We start from the raw sequence: 21,832 nt of genomic DNA, 5'->3' as shown, positions 1-21,832 counted from the left end.
TCCAGGCCACATACTTCTGCACCACCAAAAAACCTTGGGGGAATCCATTAAAGGATTTTGAGGCTTTTGCACCCATTACACTGTCATCGAGCACTAAGAAAATAAAATAATAAAAAAATGATGTAAGATTCACAAAGCAACTGCAGTGGACAGAAAGCATGTAACACTACACTAGCAGCACAGTGCACTGTTTGGAACATGCATATTTAAACTGTATTATTTACACAGATTACACGTTTTTATAAAAATGGTGCTCAATAAAGTGCCCGTTTGATTCAAAGTTGATCACAAATTACCGCTTGCAATAAGCATGGATATTTGAAGATGACAAGAAAGTTGGCTGTAAGCTGTCATTTAAATTGAATGCAATATGCATACTTGTCAATGACCACAGCAGCTGTCACAGCTGCAGGAGGAAGTCACCACTGACATGTTAGACGTGCATGAAAACTAATCTTCCGTACAAGTGTATTCATCTTTGCGCTGACAGAGACAGAAATTATCAATCATTACTGGCACACTGGAATTTTTTAATGGCAAAGATGACACTGAATCTGGACGTGTAATTTCCTGCTATAATTTAAGGAGGCCATTTCATTCCATGCAGACAAATTTTTAAATGACTCCAATAACCACATGACAAACCACATGCCGTTTTACTTTATTTGTGCATTATGAAATTCTGACAGTACGACTTATTTTTAAGATTTTAAAAAAGTACGGTGTGAGCGTAAAATGTAATCACATGCAGCAGAAAAGTTTCAACTTGGCACAGTGGCTGAACTGATGGCTGAAATGTCATTTTTTGCATCTAAAATACACACAATATTGTACTTGTGGTCTGCGTTCACTAACTGTTTGAGTGTGCCTACATGGTTACTTGATTTGCATAATTTATTTTGTGGATCAATTGTGCCTTAATTAATATACGGCATGGATAGTGTCCACAGCTGCACAAACTGCACTGTATCTTTTCTTAGTGTATCTACCCCTCAAGCTTCACAGACAACTAAAAGGTCCACTAGTCTAGTATCTTTTCACTCTTTTTTGAAATGTTGGATCGAGAATGCACTGTCACGATAAATGTACATATTAAAAATATGAATGGATTGTAATAAAGTAAAAACCTCATTCTACAGTTTGTGAGGGCAATATATTCATTAAAAACCAAAAATAGGGGAAACAAGAAGAACATGAGTTCAAGAAATGTAATAAATAAATGGTGTTAAGATCTGAATACCTGATAATGAAGTTTTAAGCCCAACATATTCTAACATTTTTTTTCTTTCATTTTCAATCCTCTGGTTGAAACTTGTTCCAAACGAGTGCAAAGCTTATCTCCCTCTGGCAACAAAGGTCTACAAATAATTAATTCACACATCTATAACTGACTTCGCTCAAAATAACAGAAACTGTGGCAATTTAATTTCTGAAGTCAAATGAAATTGAACCAAATCATTGCTCAAGTCATCCAGTCTATCAAATTATGATTGTTATTCATATTAATTCTATTAACTATTATGAAACACCAATTCAAATCTCCAAACACAATATGAGGCATCTGGTAAGCAAGCAAAAATAACAGCCACACAGTAAGTGCTCATTGTTAAACATTCAGCTGTAGAGCTAAAACAGTGGTTCTCAACCTGTAGCTCACAAACCACACAAGTTTGCATAACTGTGCAGGTCCACGTACAAGCTGATAAAGGCACTTTATTGTACAGTCAATTGACCTTAAAAAATTAACACGAGCAATCAAATCAGACGATAATGTACCAGACACCATCTGGGCCTTTTTAGTTTTAAGAATTTCAATGAAAATGAGTTATTAGTCTGCAAATCAGACGGCGCCATTTATAAAAATTTGTGGGCTGAGAACATTGAGTGTACACTGTAGATTGTCCTCTGACAGCCCCACATGTGCGGTCCTCACCTTGTCCGACTGTCGCATGTAGCAGTACAGGATCCCCCTCATGCACTTTATGGCCGAGTGCTCCAGCTCGTGAGTGCGACCCATGTCATCATCAATGCGTCTGCATGAGTCAGAAAACAGGCAGAAAATGGGAGGGGCGGGGCAAATGACATCACAAAGGCCTGGAAAACAGTATTAAGGCTAACTGACTGCTGGCCTTGCGTGCCAGTACATAAATGACACCTCAGGCTGTATTCTAACATGCTATAGGCTTTAATGTACCCTAGTCTCATTCATCTTTAATGGGATATTACTTATTGACCAAGTAATACTATTTTTAATGGACCCCAAGGAAATATATCCAATATGTAACAAATCAAGACTGTTTACTTTGCTTTTCATTACATTAAATGCCCATGCTGCAAGCAGAAACAAATGCGATGTTTCGGTGAAGATTGAAACAGTATGCTTTTTTCTGTAGTCTATTTGCATGCAATTATTATTTTTAATTGTTATTCAAATGTTTCCTCTGAGGCAATCTGAGCAAAATTCATGATGTGTCATGCTCTCATAATAACAGAAGGATTTATCAAGATCAAGTGTCCTTGAAAACAACTCAGCCAAGCTATCACAGAAAGATGAGATGCATGGAGGAAAAAAAGCAAGGTTCATTGCTGGCTAGATTAATGAATCACACTGCCAAGAAATGTGTAGAAATAATAATTTGCACGTACACTGCAGTGAATATAATTGATGGGTGGACAGAAGGTACAAACGTTGAGTCAGGCCATAATTCTAACACTCATTAAACTGTTAAATATCCTTAATGTTTGTTGTTGGGTTAGAGAAACAAGTAAACTACAGACATTTCTGAGACAGATCAATAAGTATTCATGAATGTCCATTTGAATGTCCATGACTCAAAAGGAGAGAATATCCACTCCAGCATGTCCATATTGCTTGATTAATTCCTTAGCCATTCATTTGAGCATCATCCTGATTAAATTCCACTGCCAATGCTAACCATGACTGATAACAGGCTCCTCTGATCAACCATACCCGTCCATGTTTACACTCACACTGCACAACTATAGTGTGCTCACCTCACAGCTGACTGAATGCTACTTCAGAGAGCTCTGTGTAGAACATAAGTAGAGTGCAGCACAGTAGCTTGCTAATCATCAGTGAATGTTACTGTCAACCTGTGCCAATAGTGAGATTGTAACACACTTTAATAAGGTAGCAAAACTGTGCAATGCTAGCAGTTGATATTTGAATAATTTAAGACTTCATGTGACTGTTGAGAGAGGTGATATATTTAATGGCATACAGTACAGGTGATGCATTTAGAAAGCTATGATGTAAGGCTGCAACTTACTTGTGCACTCAAGTGCAGATGACCCAGATGTAATGGTGACAGGGAGACATTTACAGATGTCAATTTAAGATCAAGCAGAAGAAAAAGAACATGACTTGAAGACAGTAAGAGGAGCTTGTGCACATTTAATGTGAACTGAGGCTGACCTGTATGCCAGAGCCAGGGCCCAGGCACTGGCTGCACAGTAGAGGGAATCTCGTACTTTGGCCTCTATGCAGTCAGAGTAAGTCTTTACAGGAAACAGGCCAGTTGTAGGGCTCTGATAATTAAGGATGGTTGACTTCACTGGGTTGGGGAGGGGGGAGGGGGTATTGAGAGGAAGAGATAACACAAGAAAGGCAATCTGTAACTCAAATAAGTACAAACTGAATCACATTAGGTTACATAGATGCTAATATAGTCTCAAAAATATATGCAAAAAAATAAACAAACACATGCACACAGAAACACACAGCCTAATAGTAAAGAAATAACTAATGTCCATGTCTGTTCACAGTTCAGTTTACAAAGCTATGAAAAAAAGTCTTATTCATGGATAAGCTTACACATTCCTCATGGGAAATATAATTAATGTCTGGGACATAATGTGACAAACCACAGGAAAATGGTTTGTCACATTAAGTCTTTTCATCAGAACTACTTCCAAGAAACACATATGTGATTTCCGATTCGGAAACCATTTATTGCTCAATATTATTATATACTTATCTAACTATATTTAGTTTTGGCAGACTAAATGTTATTTTCATCCTCTAGTTAAATGATCACAACAGAAGAAACTGAGGTCATGTATATAGTACTGCATCGATCTCTCCCTTGGCCAGAACCATTAGTAATGCATAATCTGCCTGAATGGTGCAGTAAATTTGTCATCGTCACATTAAGGCACGACAAACGAAAGAGACATTTGTTTTAAGCCCTTGTCAATTCAGAGAGACAAAGTCAGGAACACTTCTACAAGGAGGGAATGTGGGAGAATTAATCAGAATATCAGAAAATGAATCCACATCTGTGACTCAGCCAACATCCACACTTAAGGAGCAGGGAGGAACTGATGGCATCAGAATCTATTTATATGAAAGCATTTCAAATATACCTTAGAGAGGCCAGAAGTGCCTGCTATTGGATGAAATTCCACACAGCAGAAAACATTAAAGATCACATGTATTTACAGAAGATGTAGAGTGAGGGAGTGACTGTATGGAACTGTTCAGTATATAATCTGTCAGGAGTTGTAAAAATCTGGGCAAAATGTAAGCCTTAAATTTAAACTGTATGCCCTAAATAAGGTCTTATGAAATATATTTTTGAGAGTAGTGCCTAGCTGCTTTGGTTCCACATTCATATAACCCGTATGACTTAATTGGTGTGCATTTTGCATTTTATGTGAAACTGTTATGTTCAAACATTTCATGAAGCATATTCTCAGTTGAATTACAATATCTCTCTTCTGACTTTCTTTATACTTGTAATTGGCCCCTTGACTTGGAGGTTGTATTTATTTTTCTTTTTACCTATTTTCAATAAATGGCTATATGGTTAAAGACTGGGAGTTCATATGTGTCTCAAATCCTTTGGAAGTACGAATAAAATATTAACTTTATACACGATATATATTCAATAATCATACAAGTATTACATATATAATCATAACCATTTCAGAATGCATTTTCCAGTTTGAGGATTCCTGTGGTGCATGCACATGTGCTTTGCATCCATGGCTGCTGCATACAACCTACCACAGCAGAGGCTGAGAATACACATAGTCTTACTGCCAGAGAATCAGTGATTGCAGGACGTTTACTTAAACCACAATCAGACAAAGTATCATCATGAGTACTTATTAACCCTTCATCCCCGTCATGAAGACATAAAGACCTGCATTTTACTCTTTTTGATGAGTTCTGGATTTTAAGAAAAAAGAAAAGGAAAAATCATAACCTATAATCATAAAAAATGTTTTGGTAGGGAAAAAGGGCACATAGTAAGGATATCAATTATGCATATAATATCTGGAGGGGGAATTGTTTCAGTGGTTACCTCAACTGGGAAATGAGAGGGTCATGTAAAAGTCAGCTTGAGTTCACAACGAAACACCACAGGCCAAAGATAAGGCAAATGACAGAAACATGTTTGGCCTACTTCTGTTACATTGAAAAATCCCATAAGATTCTTGTCAGTGTGGTATGACAGTACTCTAATGGTCTTAGGCAAACTGCACCACAATACTGTTACATCTCGTGCCATCTTAACAAGGTCCTGTTGACCTCACTCCCACTTACGACAGCCATTCTATGTAGTCTTTGCAACACTTCACACTTTTATTCAATATACACTGAATTAATTTGACATTGCCTGGGTCACAGAGATATAAGTAATGTCAAAGACAAAAAAATAATTACAATAGAGGGACCATGAAAGAAAAAGTTCTGCGATTCGGTTTTTGTCATTATGCAACCATAAATCACGCTGCTTTTTCAGACCTTATCCACTCCCAGGTTTCATCTACTTGGCTGTGTTTTTATTTCTTTTTGTTTTAGCCTTCTCATTACAACCTTGGTAACCAATATAATGTCTCTGATGCTTTCTGTGAATAGCATTCCTGAAACCAAGCTTCAGGTATGAGCAGCGAATTGCATTCAGTCCAATGAATGAACTTTCTTCCTCTTCTCACCCCCAGGAAAACACGGCTTTTAATGATAGAACGTTGAACAAAGAACAAACATGAGCTTTACCGAGAGCAGACAAAACTTTCTCATTATCAAGAACAGACATGAATTGATGTTTCTGCCCAACAATTCCAAATATATTCAAAACAACTCCATAATAACATAACATATTCATATAAGCAATTTATTTGCAGACACAAACAAATCCAAGCATTTTGTAACCAACATATGTGTAGTCCTAAATACCACATATCAGAATAATTCCCACCCACCTGTAAAGACTGCTCTATATTTCAAAATGCAGAGCTTTGCAGTGATGCGGTGTACCGCTTTATAACACTAAGGGGAAAACTGGTGGAGAATAACATGAGGATGTGAGACTTCTTGAAGTTTCAATCCAAAACTATTAAGTTGTTTGTATTAGAGGCTGCCACAGGAAAATTTAGAGTAGACAATAAAGATAAGATTATAAAAAATTTCAGCAGGACAGTCTCATATATCCAGTTACCTCAACCCATAAATGTAATGATACATCCTCTACCTGAGATGTTTTTCCCCTACATTAACCAGCAAACCGCAAATTTTATTTTTTTGTTTATTTATGAATTTATGGCACAGATGCACTGTCAAATACGACAAACGTAACATTTGTTTTTTTTCAAAATAATAAAAAAACATTAACAGAGCACAAAAAGGCATTCAGTATTTCAGTTTGCAAGCAAGCTTTAATAGGTTTGAAACAATCAGGTTTATGACATAATTAATTGATGATAAGAAACAGGAGACATTAAAAACCACAGAGCGAGGACAGATTGGTGTTAATGGCATAAAGCAGCCAGACTGAAATCACTGACACTAAACATAATTCACTGCATACAACTGACCAAAACAAAGTCACACATCAGGCGCACATCACTGTGTCCATAACATTCCATAGGGCTCTCAGACGGCCAATACGACTTATAAGCAGTCATCTGTGTAACATTAGAGAGATCTGTATCCTTTGAGCAAACAGTGAGTCAAAACCATTTACAATATCACCTGCATATGATGCTGGTGTCTTTGCATCCTGATGTGAAAGGCCACTGAGGTGAAATCAAGCAGTTCAGCAATAGATTAAATTAAAAACTGTTGAAATGTTTGACCTCTGAAAGAACATGGAGAAAGTTCAAGGGGCTTGGCCGACAAAAATAAAAAATGTGTGAAGGCAGACTTCAGAGGCAACTGTCCAAAGTGTAATTATCGCTTACATTTTAGGCATTTCTTCTCTTTTTAAATAAGGCCAGTTCCCTACCATTACACCATATTGCCTATTGCTTACCGGCATTGTAGTACCGGTCCAGCTTCTCCCACAGTGGCTCATCTTCCCGATGGAGAAAGGAGAGTTTGAGTGGTTCATAGATGGATCCTGGAGAAATAAAAACAGAAATCATTGCTCTGTTCAGTCATTTGACTGGGAGATTCTCTCACACAGCTTGTTTGAGGGCAGTCATTTGCATTTTGTTGTTACATCGCTGCCTTATGGTGAAAGGCATTTAAATTAAGTGCACAAAGCATGTTGTCCCAAAACTACTTACAAAAACAATACTTGAACATAACAACATTGATGTTCCAATAATGTGACGGGTCTACAAGACGTTCTCAAAACAAAAAGCATTCATAGGTCTATGAAATTTATCAGTAAATGCCACTGCTGCAAAGTTCCATAAATCACTGTGTTTTTCCCTACTCTGGAGTCCATGCAATTTTTGAGCAGAAATGAAATGTGAGATTAAACAGTCACATGACTTCAGGAACATTTCTATGATGAATAAACACTTATATTGTTCAAACGTGAGCACTCGATTCAAAAGGCACGATTCTGTACGTGCAGGGCAGAAAAAATAAGTAATTTTCCTACCATTCGCAGTGGAAAATTACAGACATGTGATGTTGACATTCAGTGAAATGAATAAAAAAGTGAGATAGGATCAAAAGCAACCAACAACAAAGCATGCAGTCGCAGAGAGCCATTACTCCAAATGCCTTCATCAGAGCTACCATTGCAGAGAGAGCATTGTACAAACTGTGATTACAAATAAAGGAAGGGAACAGTGACTCCAAATAATCAAACCTGCCACCAGCTAATTTGCCTGTTATTCTTGGCAGAGGAAATTTTTGAAGAAAAAAGAATGATAATTTGTTGGACCAAATTTATTTCAGACACATGTAAGTTTGGAGCAATTTGCATTTTAATGGAATCGAACGTGGCTCAACACTTTAGGCAGCGGAACTCATGTAAGGACAGGAAAATCACCATAATTTTCATCAGCTTTTAAAGAGCAGGGACAAAAGCATCACTTTTAAGATTGCTCTGTAAAGCAATGTAGCTGGAGTACTGAAAATAAAGGCTTCTTCTATTCTGCAAGCAGCTTGTTTTGATGGAAAGCTAATATACCCATAATTCAATGAAATGGTTGATATAAATAACATCAATCATATGTATGGAAAAAGTGGTCCAGATATTAGAGATATGTATTTAAGTTGACAGAAATAAACTAAGCAGTCACACATATATAGTTGCAAGAAAAAGTTGCACCCTTTCGGAATCACCAGGAATTCTGCATTAATTACTCATAAAATATGGTCTGATTTTCATCTAACTCACAATTATACAAACACAATCTACTCACCCCCTTAAAACCCACTTAGAAACCAAGGCTTTTTGTAAGAACCCCCCCCCCCCCGCCTATTAAATAAACCCATTACTGTATAAAAAAGTATACACAATATAGACATGGTTCAAAATCTGAAATAAAGGGCACATTTGCACCAAAATGAGCACATCCCTGATCCTACGGGGGTCTCACTCAGTAAACATTCTTGCATCAAACTGTGAGGAGTCTAAGCTTTACAACGGTATGCAGGTTATAGTGATGGCTGCACCTTGAGTCAATGACAGATAAAAGCAATAATTTAAGAGAATGTTATTGTTTGACACTGCCGTCTAATTTCATGGCCATTGGGTTTTAAGGACTGAAACTAAATTCATGTTTGTTAATGCTCAATTCAGAGTCCAGACATTAACCCAAATGAGATGTTGTGGTCTGAGCTGAAGAGGGATTTTCATGCAAGAAATCCCAGAAATATCAATGAACTGAAGCCATTTTGTAAAGAGGAATGGTCTAGAATTCCTCCTAACCGTTGTGCAAGTCTGATCAGCAGCTACAGGAAATGTTTGGTGGAGGTTATTGCTTCTGAAAGGAGGTCCTACCTGTTACTAAATACAAAAGTTCACAATTTTTTTCCAGTCTCAACTGTGAATTGAGACTGTTAAACAATGTGTTCAATAAAGACATAAAAAGTACAATTGTTTGTGTGTTATTAGTTTAAGCAGAATGTGTCCATTACTTTATCTTGACTTGTCTATCATTGTATTTTGACTTGGATTAAGATCAGACCACATTTAATAAGTAAATAATACAAAAATCCAGGCAATTCCAAAGGGCTTACAGCCTTGTCCTTGCAACTATATAGCCTATAGGCTACATATTACTGACCACTTACCATATCTTTGAAGTTTATGGACGCCGGAAACCTCATTTGCTGAGCGGGCCATTTTCAAAAGTTGTAGTATAGGGCAAAGATCATTCAGCAAAACTACAAAACTACTGCAATTCAAATGGTTAGTAAGGCATTAGGAAATCAACAAGGAATTACATAGCAAACACACTCAGCATGGTTAATTCAGAGATGGTCATTTACAGCACCACACAGCAGTTTAATGCATGTTTCCAGTCTTTACATCAGGTTCTCTCATTTTAGGCTTTGCAAACTGCAAAGGGAGAAGGAGATGTGTGTATTGTTGAGTTATACAGTGTTAAAAATCTGTTTCTCTGAATATCATAATCATTATAGCCTAACTGTTTTGGGATTCCAGTTTTCACAATAAAATTGATCTGAACATAAGTCAGCCTAATTAAATTAAAATCCCCAGGGTACACATATGGACACGCAAAGCACATACAGGCTTATTTATACTAGCCTGCTACACAGATCCAAGCTATTTCAGTGAGTGCTTTCTCATAAAACCTTTTAAATATCAGTAATTGATTGTCTTAAACTATCTTCAATTTCAACATTTGGCATGTGTAAAAAGTCTAAGTACAGTCTTTGTTGAAATGACCTCTTTAATCGGATTGACTAAATATTACGTTGAGCAGAAGGTGTAGTAATTGGTTGGAATGAAAACCCATACACTTTCGGCCATCCGTGGCACATGGCTGGGCACTATTGTACTAGAGGACACAGAGGTGGCAGCTGTTATTTTACTATAACAGGAGCTGCGGCATCCAAGGTTAAGAGGTGCTGAACATAATTATAAGAAAGGGCTCTAAAGTGAAGGGCTCAATGAGGAGTACTCGAGTGATAAACCCAGAAATTTTAACTTTAGTACTCCTCAAAGTGTAGCTTTCTACACAAGTACACAAAACATAGACTAGCTATTCTTAAAACTGCATCTGGGTATAGGTATTTGGCATTTTTAAAGCTATTCAGCCAGCAAATGCATTGTGGACATGCATACATTTCTGTACTTGGTGCAGTGCAGTGTTGTATGTTAGTTTGTTGTCTAGTTTATTAATTTATTTAATGTATAAACTAATTATGAATTTTTAATGTAAACATTCTAATCTTGTTCAAGCATAGCCTATCAATTGCCCTGAAAATCCCCCTGACCTCAATGTGAAACCAGATCCTCACAAGACTGTGGTTCGAGTCGATCACAAATTAACAGACAACATTATCAGGTATTTTTATTTTTATTTTTTAAATGTAAAAGTAAAACAAGAATGCCAAAGAGAAAGGGCCCGACAACTTTTCAACCAGTGGACCTCAAGTTCACCCCTGGGGGGCCCCCTGTGTATGCTGGTTTTTGTCCCAACCACAACTGCCATCCCCAGATTTTAACAAGCTTATGTTTTGAGAGATTATGTATTTATTTATTTAAACAACATCAGGTCAGAAATAGCCATGCTTGCCATGAAGAATAAAAGTCCCAAATTCACACCAAGCAATAGTGCATGATTGCATAAAGAGAGGTACTACAACAATAAATTAATCAAATTAAAGACTGAGGTGAATCAACAGGCTCTGAAAGTGTGTATGGCCACTACAAAAAACCATTTGGTAAATAATGAAGTATTCGAAGACAACAAAAAAAAGTCATAACAAGCCAAACCAGCATTATGTTTACACGTTCAAGGAAAAATAAATAAATACGAAAGAACTAAAAATACGTGTTCAACAACTTTGATTGGGCAAGAGGTTCGACAGAACGGAACTTGAGAATTAACCCCAGCTCAACACAACTGCAAAGCAGCAGCCGAGCTAACAACATACGCTCTGCGAACATTGGGCGACGTCCCTATGGTCCCATTACAGCCAGGACGTTGGACTTACAGAACCTTTCAAAAGTCCTAGCGAGGTGCCAGTATGTTTGATATGATTAACGTTATTTTGCAGGATTCATGCTAGCTAGATAGTTTAGAGTTTGAATATTTTTACGGTCTATGACACTGGATTGTGAAAGATATTCTGCTAAAATGCTGTGCAGACAAAATTCAGCTAGGCAAGAGCTACTATGGAGAGCTAAAAACAGAGCCTGAACTTTATATGACTGACCTTTACATGATCAGCCCACCATCTCCGTGAAGCAAGACAAATTCGCAGCTGTTTGTTTAGCTTATTTGATATAACTAAGGCAGACACGTAATTTAAACAATGACGTGAATCAGACATGCAGTATACGGGTGAAGTAATATGTACAACAGCATGCAATTTCGCTAACAATTCCAACCTGAACGTTTTGATCTGGTTTTGAACTCCAACAGCTTCCAGCCGACATCCGCCAAGTTAGCCATCTTTACTGAACACAACTAATAATAATAACACAACGCGACACATCGTAAAGTACCGCGCGCTGTGATGTCACATCAGCTGAGCTATTTTGAATGGATGTTTTTTTTTTTTTTTCACCGTCTGTGTTTCTAACACTTATCAAACCCACACCGCTTTACTATATTTTACATTTAAAAATGACTGGGCCATGCCATTCTAATCTGTTCTTAATGAATGAACCACAAACCTTTATAGAATGTTGCCACTCTCCACGCTGCCGTAAAACGTTTCGTGGTACATGTAGTGAAGTACAAATTCAGTTAACATTAGATGTGGACGATATGTTTTGATTCCTTTCGTAGTGTTTTGAGTTGGACCTCATTAGAGTTATCGCTCTTCAAGATGTAACGGCTGATTTGTTCGGGTCCGAATGTCATGGCACAATTTCTGCATTTGGGGATTCTAATTTTGACGAGAAAACTGATATTTCTATCTTTAGAGAACGTTGGTATGGTGTTGGTAACTGTCCGTGTAAGCGTACCTTGATGCAAATGGAGAACGTTTAAATTCAGTTGATATTTATACTGTTTCTGTTTGGCTCCCAGATTCATTGTTGCTAGACGTCAGTTACAACCATACAACTGAAACTTTAAACCATGTATATGGTCCCTGCCAGAGGTGGGTAACCCGGCATGTATTTGCTCCACCACCATGCACTAAACCAAGTGATTCTAATTAGCATAACTCTTCACCATGGTAGGAGAACTAATTATTGTAATCAGCTGGTTTAGTGCATGTTGGTGGCGCAAATACATGGTCAGTCTTTTTACTCTTTGAAGCCGGGTTACCCACCTCTGGTTTCTGCACATTCTATGTTCACAGTTTCCACACAATATTCCTGGCAGATTTGAAAGCCCACTAATTTAAGTCAAAAGTGTATCTAACTAAGGAAGTAATCCCAAGGTCATAATCATTACCTGAGGTTTTAAGGATACATTGTAGGGCATGATTGACAGGATGGTCATGGATCTTTGATGTAATGTATTAGTGATTCTGTCATCAGTAGCTTAGATCCTGGTGATTATGATGGAGATTCCCAGATCACAACTCATACCAGGAGCAAGGGTGCTGGACAGACTACCATCCATGTTTTTTTGGGGAAATAATCAAACTTTAGGTACAAATATCCATTCAAGTGTTGTCACCCTTTTCATGGCACCATTAATGGTTTAACCAAAGTTAAACAAAGATGTTAAAAGGCCAGAGAAAAGCTTTGTGTTGAAATAAAGGTGTATGCATGATTGTATGTGCTGCACTTTAATTTAAGTTAGCCTGAATGAGGAAAATAAAAGCAAGTGACCAAAGATGCACACTAATTTGTATGTTAGTGCTGTTGTTTAATAAAAATGCAGACTTTCTTATTGGCATATATAAATGTGAAGGCTGAATTGAATAAGACTTTTGTGGATGAACTGCTTGTAATGGAGTACGTATCAGTCCCTTATAACAATGAAGAGGAGAGCTGAGGGGGGTCTTTGGTGACAGGATGACTACCTTAATGACTACTTTAATGGCAAAATAGTTTAGTGCGGATGTCTATCCATGCCACCCTATGATTCCACTGGTTGAAGTATTTGTCTCCTCTTCCTTATTTTTGTGGAAGAGCTGGAAGATCTGTTTAACACAGTCCTGTACCTGGCTTATGTGACCCTGTACTTCACAGCGTTCTGAACTTGCAATCGCAAATTAAATAAACCACAAATCCTCTGAAGGTTTCAAATGGTCAAGACACTGTTTTATGCACATTTTTAAAGATGCTTTTTATGATTTGTGCAATGAAAATAATTGCACCTTTGGGAAAGCTGTGAAAATAAAAATCATGGTAAAGGAACTTGCTTATAGAATTTGCCAATACACACTATGCCATTGGTCCTTCCTTGGTTTGCTAATCTGTGGGTCCCTAAGTGTTCTTCAAGACCCTTACAATCGGATGGTAATGTAACAATTTTCAAGTTGAGAGAGTTTCCCATTTTTTTAACCAGTGAATAAATCTCTTTCATCCTCTGGATTGTAACCTATTGCTTTCCAATATGTCACTCCCTTACCTGCTCCTTAGAAAAGATTAATCTCAGCTCTCCAAAATCTGAAAATCCTTGGATATGTTGCCCTGTGGGATAATCATCCTATATTTTTGAGCTCCAATATACAAGCTGCTGGGAAAAAAATAAATAAAACTATATTTTATTGATCACTTGATTTAATTTTTTTCCCTACAAGTCTGCATGCCTTGCCTGAATCGGAACATTCGGATTTATAAAACCGGTTGTATCAGGACAGTTTTGGATGCAGGATTCTACCAGAGTGAATACCGTGCCTCCCTGCATACTGGTCTTCCTCACTTGCGAGACAATACTAAGATGCGATGATGTTTGATGTGAGCTGGTATGACTTGAGGTGTTCCTTCTTCTTATCTAATGACCATGGCTGCTCAGAAAGAGTTTACTCCCTGGATTTCACTCACAGCAGGCCCGGCTACCATATATGTTGGGCACCTTCAAAGTGTCACCTTCACTTATAGCGACTGCGTCGCCTTGCGTCCTCCCAGCATGAAAATTATGACTACTGCATGCATTAAGCGGGATCCATTTTTATCTGTGGCAAAACACAGCTGCCGCTTCCTGCCGACACAGCCGAGGCAGATGAAGCAGGGCTCAGAAATGATCTGGAAAGCGTCCTGATTCTGTGGAAAATGGGCCGCTGCTCTGCAGTTGGCAGCACTGAAGAATAGAGCTTTCTAAATCTGTGCAGCTGTAGAGAAATTGCTGTAGATTAACAACCCTGAAGGCTGCTCTGCAATTATAGCTGTTTATGCAGAGCTTTTTTTATAGGGTTTGGGGAGAAAGGGTGCAGGGTGGGGGTTGCAATTTTAACAAAATTAAAAAGTTAAAATTCAAAGTTCAGAGTGGTAAAAGTGCCTAAACAATTAGGCATGTTTGATTTTGCTTTTAAAGGTGACCGACAGGCTGCAAGTATGTAGACATACAGGCATGTTTAGGTAACAGGACTTTTGGTCAGGTCAGTTACTGCAGTCTCTGCAGTTTTCTCTGGGAAGTTTGCTAGAACTACAGCGACTAACAGCACATTGATAAGAAATTGTCAGGTGTAATATGGGTCTGATTGTGGGAGAAAATATATCACTTTTTTAAGGGAACTGACAATTTTTCCTGCAATGTGGGCAACATGAACATCAGGAATGCTTGGCAGTATATAATCAGTGACTGTCAGTGACTCGTTTTAGCCAATCAGTTTTTCTCTGTGAAGGCCAGTATATTTGATTTAGTTGACAGCACACAGTAGCTCACCCATTTTGATGGTTCATGAAGTATCACACTCCCATCACTATTTGAGCCTCAGCTTTAGCTCACTGTTTGTGTGAAAATGATGCACTTTTGGTCTTATAAATTATTACTTTTTCATTTATATAGCCTCAGCCCCTGCACATCACTAATATACAATAAAAAAAGTAATAAAACCAGTAGCAGATCTTTGGTGATTACCATGTCCAGCCCAATACTTTATTTCTATTTTAAAAGTTTTATATTTGTCTTATTATTAAAATAATCCCCATGCTTTGATACGTGCACACATCAAATGATAACATATTAGCAATATTTAAGAGAACATCTTCCACTCTGTTATCAGCTTCACTGGCTTTTCATCTTACAGATTGTTGTCTGTGGAGAAATGGCAGGTTTCTTTGCACCTTCATTAAATTCTCTGGAAGGATGTGTTAGTTACTGAAAAACAAAAAGTGAAGGGGTTTGAGCAAAGGTCCCGCCAAAGTCGTGGCTCCAGTTTCAGTCATGTGCGAATATTTGTGTGGAGACCTTGACTGTGCTTATCAGCTGCTGATAAAATATCTGAAATTGCTTCCCCTCTTGTGTCAAGGCTTCATTTAAGTTTTAAATTGGAGTGTCCAGGAGCCCTTTCCTGTCGCTGTGTGGAGACTTTTACTTTCACGAGGATTTGCCATGCAGGTGCAGGTCAAATAATATTGCAAAAGACACTGACTAGTGCACAAACGCTATCAAGCTTTTCCGAATGGGCTAATGCAGGCATGTATGAATTAATAGATTATTATAGGCATTGCTGATTAACATTGTACTGCTAAGTTTAAACTAATATCACTTATACTGGAGGAGTAAAGGAAACCTTGGAAGAAAATTAGTTTGTATCATCAATCTTACAAATTTACCCTGTGGAAAATCTGATTTTTAACTTAAAGCTATTTAAAAATATCTAAAATTGAAAGATATCTAAAATCTTTTTTTGCATCATGATAGGTTTTGCACAGCCTTGGTAATGGAATGTAGGCCAAAGTAATATGTTTATATAATGTGGTAATAGCAAAACTATTGTAGAAAAAATAATTATATTACTTATTACAAATGTGTGCATAGATAATAATTCAGTGGGACTGGTTGCTAAGCAGCGTGCCTTTACATTACAACCTCTTAAAACAGTCAATTTTGTCGGAATGACAAGATAATTGGTATGTCGTATGTGTTGTAAGGAAAACAGATTTGCAAAATTAAGCTGATACTGGAGGGGGAGTTCATAAAAAAAATTATGGCAGATGAAATTTACAGCTCAGAAAGTTCTGGAAACTGTCTCAAAGCTAACTATTTCACATAATAACAATAATAATAATAATGTCTGAGACGGACGTCAGGCAGGCAGTGAGAGGGGGTCACTGACTGAGAGAGGGGAAAGGACACAAGAAGAAGATTGCCATGCATCTGCCCAAAAAAATGATGATCTTGTGCTTCTCAGAAACTGGATGGTAAACTGAGACGAAGGAATGAGTCTGGAACTCATGGATATGCAGCTTTATTGTGACGAAAACCATGTCTTCATCAGAGTCAAAACCAGTTTGTTTGCAATAAAGCTGTATATCCGTGAGCTAGACTTATTGTTTCATCTCAGAGGGAAAAGGACATCAGAATTAAGAATGACGTATGAATTAAGGCTTGTTAAGCCTAGAATCTACACAACATATGACATGGGATTTAGACTTCCTGTCTGATGCCTTGGTGAAAGGGTAAGGACTGGGGGCTGAGCCCCACTTGAGTTAGCAACAACCATGCCTGGAAGGTTTCCAGAAGCTTCCGTGGGTATCTTAAATGTCCTTTAGTAGACAAAAAATGTTAGCTTGGGCTGAAGTGCCTGTTCTTATGGAAATGTGCTCACATTGTAACGTTATAATAATGCTGTAAAACTAGAGTTCAATCATTGATCAGGAGGGTTTGTAAGGCTTCTTTTGTCACTGTGTGGAGAATATTGTGAGGGGAATATCAGTAACATCTCAAAAGTGCAAGGTAGAAGTAAGAATCCAATGAGATAAGAACTATAGGGATATGGTGCAGGTCCATGGTGATGTTCAATGTAGATGATTGGTACCAGTTTAACTCCAAGAAATTACCCAGAAACTCTCTTCTATGCAAATGGAACTCTTATGTACTTTTCTGTTGAGCCTGGTGACACTAGTATGGTAGTTGCTTTTCCTGATTTTCCTAAAAATATTAAAAATGTATGACTCTCACCTGCAAAATACAGCTAAAACTGAAGTCCTGCGATTTTGTACCAAACAACAATTATATTTTCAATGCCCACAAGGCTGAATTTTGAGAAATAAGGAAGACATCTCAGGTTAGCAACTACCATCTAAGAATATACTCCAGTCTAACCCTCTCTATACTGCTCACCGGTTGGTTTTAGAATACATTTTCATATTTTATTGATTACATTTAAAGCAATAATGGACTAGGCCCCGAGTATGTTTCTGTGTTACACCCTGTCAGCCAAAACAGATCCTCTGATATTCAGGAAAGGCTTTTCTTTATGTCTCCATTACACAATTTAAAACCAGTGGTTCTCTTGCTTTCTCTGTCCAGGTGAAGGCTCAACATGAGAAGCGCTGTAAAGATGTTGTTGTTGTTATTATTATTATTATTATTATTATTATTATTATTATTATTATATGTACTCTGGTATTGCATGGTGAATGTTGTGTATTATATTAATTGTAGTTGCAGTAAGAAAGAATCACTGTTTTCTCTCCTGATGAAAATAATTCTGACCCTTCCTTCATACTTAGTCAGGTAGTACCATTGCTAGTACCTTTTTCATCATATTCAGAAGCATTCATGATGGTGTTTCTGTAGCCAGATGAGCAATGATGGTGTCACAGTCATATGCCATCTTTGTTTAAAAATTTCAAATGTGTGGGACAAATATGTTTCCTAAATGTGAAACAAAAAATATGATTACCTACAACATGATTGTATCTTCATTCTATTTTGCATAGGTTAATATGAATGCCCAGATGTGAAATTTAAATGTCTGTGTTTATGTTTGTACTAAAATGCACAGAATGTTCTAACAAAGGACCAACCACAGGCTTGATGTTTAAACAGTAGGCCAACAAGTTCTGGCAGTCTATCAAAGAGAAAGTAATTTAATTTACATTGATAAACACTTGGTTTTCTTTTTTTCTATTGTTATTTATAAATCGGGTATAGAATACTAATAGAAACTGTTGGCTTCTGGATACATGATGATAACTATGTGACAGAGCTAGTTCCTAATCTCCATGCACTGTTAGCCCCCCAATAGCAGAACATACAATTTAATACAAAAGTATTTGGGACAGTGACACAATTTTAATAGTTTTTGCTCTCTACTCCAACACACTTTATTTGACATAAAACAATGCATATGAAGTTAAAATGCAAAAAAACATTTGAAGATTCCAATATCTGGGTACATTTACTGTTTAATTAGTTTATCAGATTCATGTTGCAATATTATGTCATTTTTATTTCTCTTTTTTTGTCATTAACAAGTAATAGTAAATCAACAGAAATGTAATGATCATTAGACAATGCAAAACAAAAATCTTTGCATTAATATACACAACTGCATTAATATACATATGAATTCCACCAAAGCCCAAAGGTTGTATCAGTAATGCACTGTTGTTTTGTTGTTGTTTTTTTGTAATTTTTTTTAACCGATTTACACTGCAGCACTGCATTCTTCAATGGTATCTAAAACCATGCCTTAGGAAAAGATGACTTGTTTACAAAGTCCCAATCCTTTGCATAAAAAAGGCTCTGAAAATAGGTGCCTCGGATCTAACAAAGCCATGTTTGTGTTGCCCAGGGCGAATGCCTTTTGAGCCTCAGTTCCGGGTAAGGTGGAAGGCAGTTCCACTTTGAGTAGGATATGAATTCCTTATTAGTAAGCTTGCTATAGAAAAATATGAACAAAAGTGGAAACTTGTAACCTACCTTTTGTAATGGCACAGCAAAGCAAATTTGTCGTAAAACAGCTTCTGTTTTTCTAGGGGAAATGCAGTTTACCATTAATCATTTAAATTTTTTTTTCCCCATGCTATTATTAATTTTCGGAACAGACACCCCAGTCCTCTCCAGTGGACATATATTTGAGTAGATGTGCTCTATCCGCTATGTTACAGTATCCTGTTGGCTGTGACATTGATTCCACTCTTCAGGAAGATCTGCTCTACACATTATATTTTTTACACTAGTCCAACAAAAACCTTCTTTAAAATGATCTGTTATGAGAGTGATGATCCCATACAGATGATTGGTCTTTATTCCTTTATTTCACAAAATACCACCTTCAGAAAGACCTTGGTAATTATTATTTTTGATCATTTGAATTGTGTAACTAGTGTAATAGTTGGATAACCTTTTGCATACATATGGATCTGGTTTGACTATGAGCTTGGTTCGGCACAGACAGCATGGGGAAGTTCATTTGTTAAATGTAGATGGCATGGCAGGGAGAGGCAGTGGGATGTCTCTGGTCTCCATATGCTGTGTTTAATTTGGTTAATATGCTGTATTGACTGCTGAAACTCTCACTGTGTTCGTGTTCCAGTTGGCACCAGAGTTCCTATTGTAAAACGTCTTCACTTTTGGACCATATGGCATTGAAAAGACAGTTAGACATGTTGAGAGAAATGGATGTTGTTGAAAACTAGGGTATGACATTGTTGATGGTAGCAGTTATATCCCACAGCTTGGAAGAATCAAATGAATGATACTGAACCAGAGTTTCTTTTTTTTTTTAATGGGAAAAAAAAAAATGTTTTTAATTAAGTGAAATGTAGAATACTTGTATTTTAACCTAAGGTTCAGACTCATAGGAAGTGAATCAGGTCCGTTATAGTTCTCATGACTGAATGCTGTTCCTGGAACTATACAGTCATCCTCCATGGGATTTCCACACTCTGAGGGCAATTTTAAAAAATATATAAACTTTTTTCCCAGGAGGAATCTTTCAGTGCCAAATACAGGTGTATGTGGATTTAACATATAATGGGAAGGAAAATTGAAACAAGCCCATGTTTGACAGCCCTATCTCTATTAATTCTCTCTCACGCTCATGCACACACTCACCCACTCACACAGTTACTCACTCACTCACTCACTCCCTTCCTATTTTGCACTACTAGAGTAGCCAATTTGAGTGCTGCCATGTATTCCCACATCAATCGAATGTGCCCTTGTTTGTGTATAGTTACTAGCTCTCTTGAGAACAAAGGTTGAATTGCAAGCATAGTCGGGGCAGGAAGTAGTGCACATGTACATTTTTTAACCTTTAACTGATAAAATTCAGATGATTGACGGCATTCTTGTGCCAATTTGTTTCTCAAATATGAAAATGTGTGTTATATTTCTTATTAGGTTTTGTGTTTTGAAAAATGATTAGCAATTTCTCAAATTTATTTTGTGCACACAGAACCATTGGTGTCTTCTTGTTATTCAAAGATGAATAAAACTATTGCTAGTATCCCAGTCCCATTTTACATTACAGGCAGTTAGCAGATGCTCTTGTCCAGAGCGACTTACTGTGGCAACATCAAATTAATGATAAGCCCAAAATACACCTGTCCTCATATTTTGAAAAAGCAAGTAACAGCAAGTGACTAAAAACATGGATAATAGTCGCCTCAATCACAGGAGAACTTCTGTAGACATTCCAGTAAGCATTCCATATTTGGAAGAAAGAAAAGGGAAACTGGAAAAAAAAGAAAAAAAACGGATCGCATCACTGTTTATTGTTTATTGATTTTTATGCTTCTATACAGAGTTGAAACCATGAGGCTGTAGACTTGTTTATGACAACAGACCTTGAAGTCAGTACAGGAAGAGACAGAGAATAATGGGTGGAGGAGTCCTGCTATCACACTAAGGGTGAAGCCACACATTCTCTGACGAGAAGCTAATTTCTTAGGCGATGACATCAGCTCCATTTTCAATGAGAAGCAATTCTTCACGTCCACAAGATATGTTGGGGTAGCTGGTGTTGCGAGGCTGGCGAAGTGAACAGAAGGACAGGGAACATGATGCAGTAACCAATCAGATTGAAGATCTGATGTGTAAATAGCCCATTTCAAATTGTATTATGCCTACTAGCAACTGATTGTGGGAGGCGAGAGTGATGCCAGGTGATCTCGTTGGAAGATGTGTGGCTTCACCCTAAAGGTGCCTGTATACTTAGAAAGAGACGGAACTTTTCAAATGAAAACTCATTTCAAACAAGAGATTAACAAAAAGACTTGGTGTTTTCAGTTTGTACATGTAGTGTGTGCAAGCCAGCGTGAACTGTTCAAAAGCAGGTCATAAACAGCTCACCAGTTTGCAGACCCTGTCTGAAATTGGTCCATCCAAATATCACATTGTTGGCTCCATCACGGTTGACCGGCCGGGGGGGCAGAGTTCAACTTTATTTTTCGGTTCATCTCATCACTGTACTGTTCCATGGTTACGTTGTTGTGGTCGTGACCAGAATACTTGTGAGATGAGCAGGGTTGTTAAAATCATGCAAGGATAACATGGTCTTTACGATCAGGGATTTTAAAGACAACAAAATGTCTAAAGACACAAAATTTCAATGAAAAAT

At 37.4% G+C, this 21,832-nt stretch overlaps 1 protein-coding gene across 5 annotated transcripts in view; it reads right to left on the bottom strand.

The window, feature by feature from the left end:
- Positions 1-11,901, bottom strand: part of LOC135242585 (phosphorylase b kinase regulatory subunit beta-like) — a 54,353-nt gene extending 42,452 nt beyond the window's left edge. For 4 of the 5 annotated variants that reach the window (XM_064313723.1, XM_064313726.1, XM_064313724.1 and 1 more), the window contains exons 1-4: positions 11,796-11,901; positions 7,281-7,367; positions 3,437-3,575; positions 1,934-2,033 (exon numbers count right to left, since the gene is read on the bottom strand). In XM_064313723.1, coding sequence (XP_064169793.1) covers positions 1,934-2,033; positions 3,437-3,575; positions 7,281-7,367; positions 11,796-11,859 — 390 coding nt within the window. In that variant the 5' untranslated portion in view covers positions 11,860-11,901. Of the gene's footprint in view, positions 1-1,933; positions 2,034-3,436; positions 3,576-7,280; positions 7,368-9,505; positions 9,610-11,795 lie in introns of all 5 variants that reach the window. The other variant, XM_064313725.1, reaches the window with a different exon arrangement.
- Positions 11,902-21,832: the final 9,931 nt, after the last annotated feature.

Source organism: Anguilla rostrata, chromosome 16 (assembly GCF_018555375.3).
Source record: "Anguilla rostrata isolate EN2019 chromosome 16, ASM1855537v3, whole genome shotgun sequence".
In the NCBI taxonomy this organism is placed as follows: domain Eukaryota; kingdom Metazoa; phylum Chordata; class Actinopteri; order Anguilliformes; family Anguillidae; genus Anguilla; species Anguilla rostrata.
The sequence above is the reverse complement of the archived record's forward strand: the minus strand, read 5'-3'. Positions and strand labels throughout refer to the sequence as shown.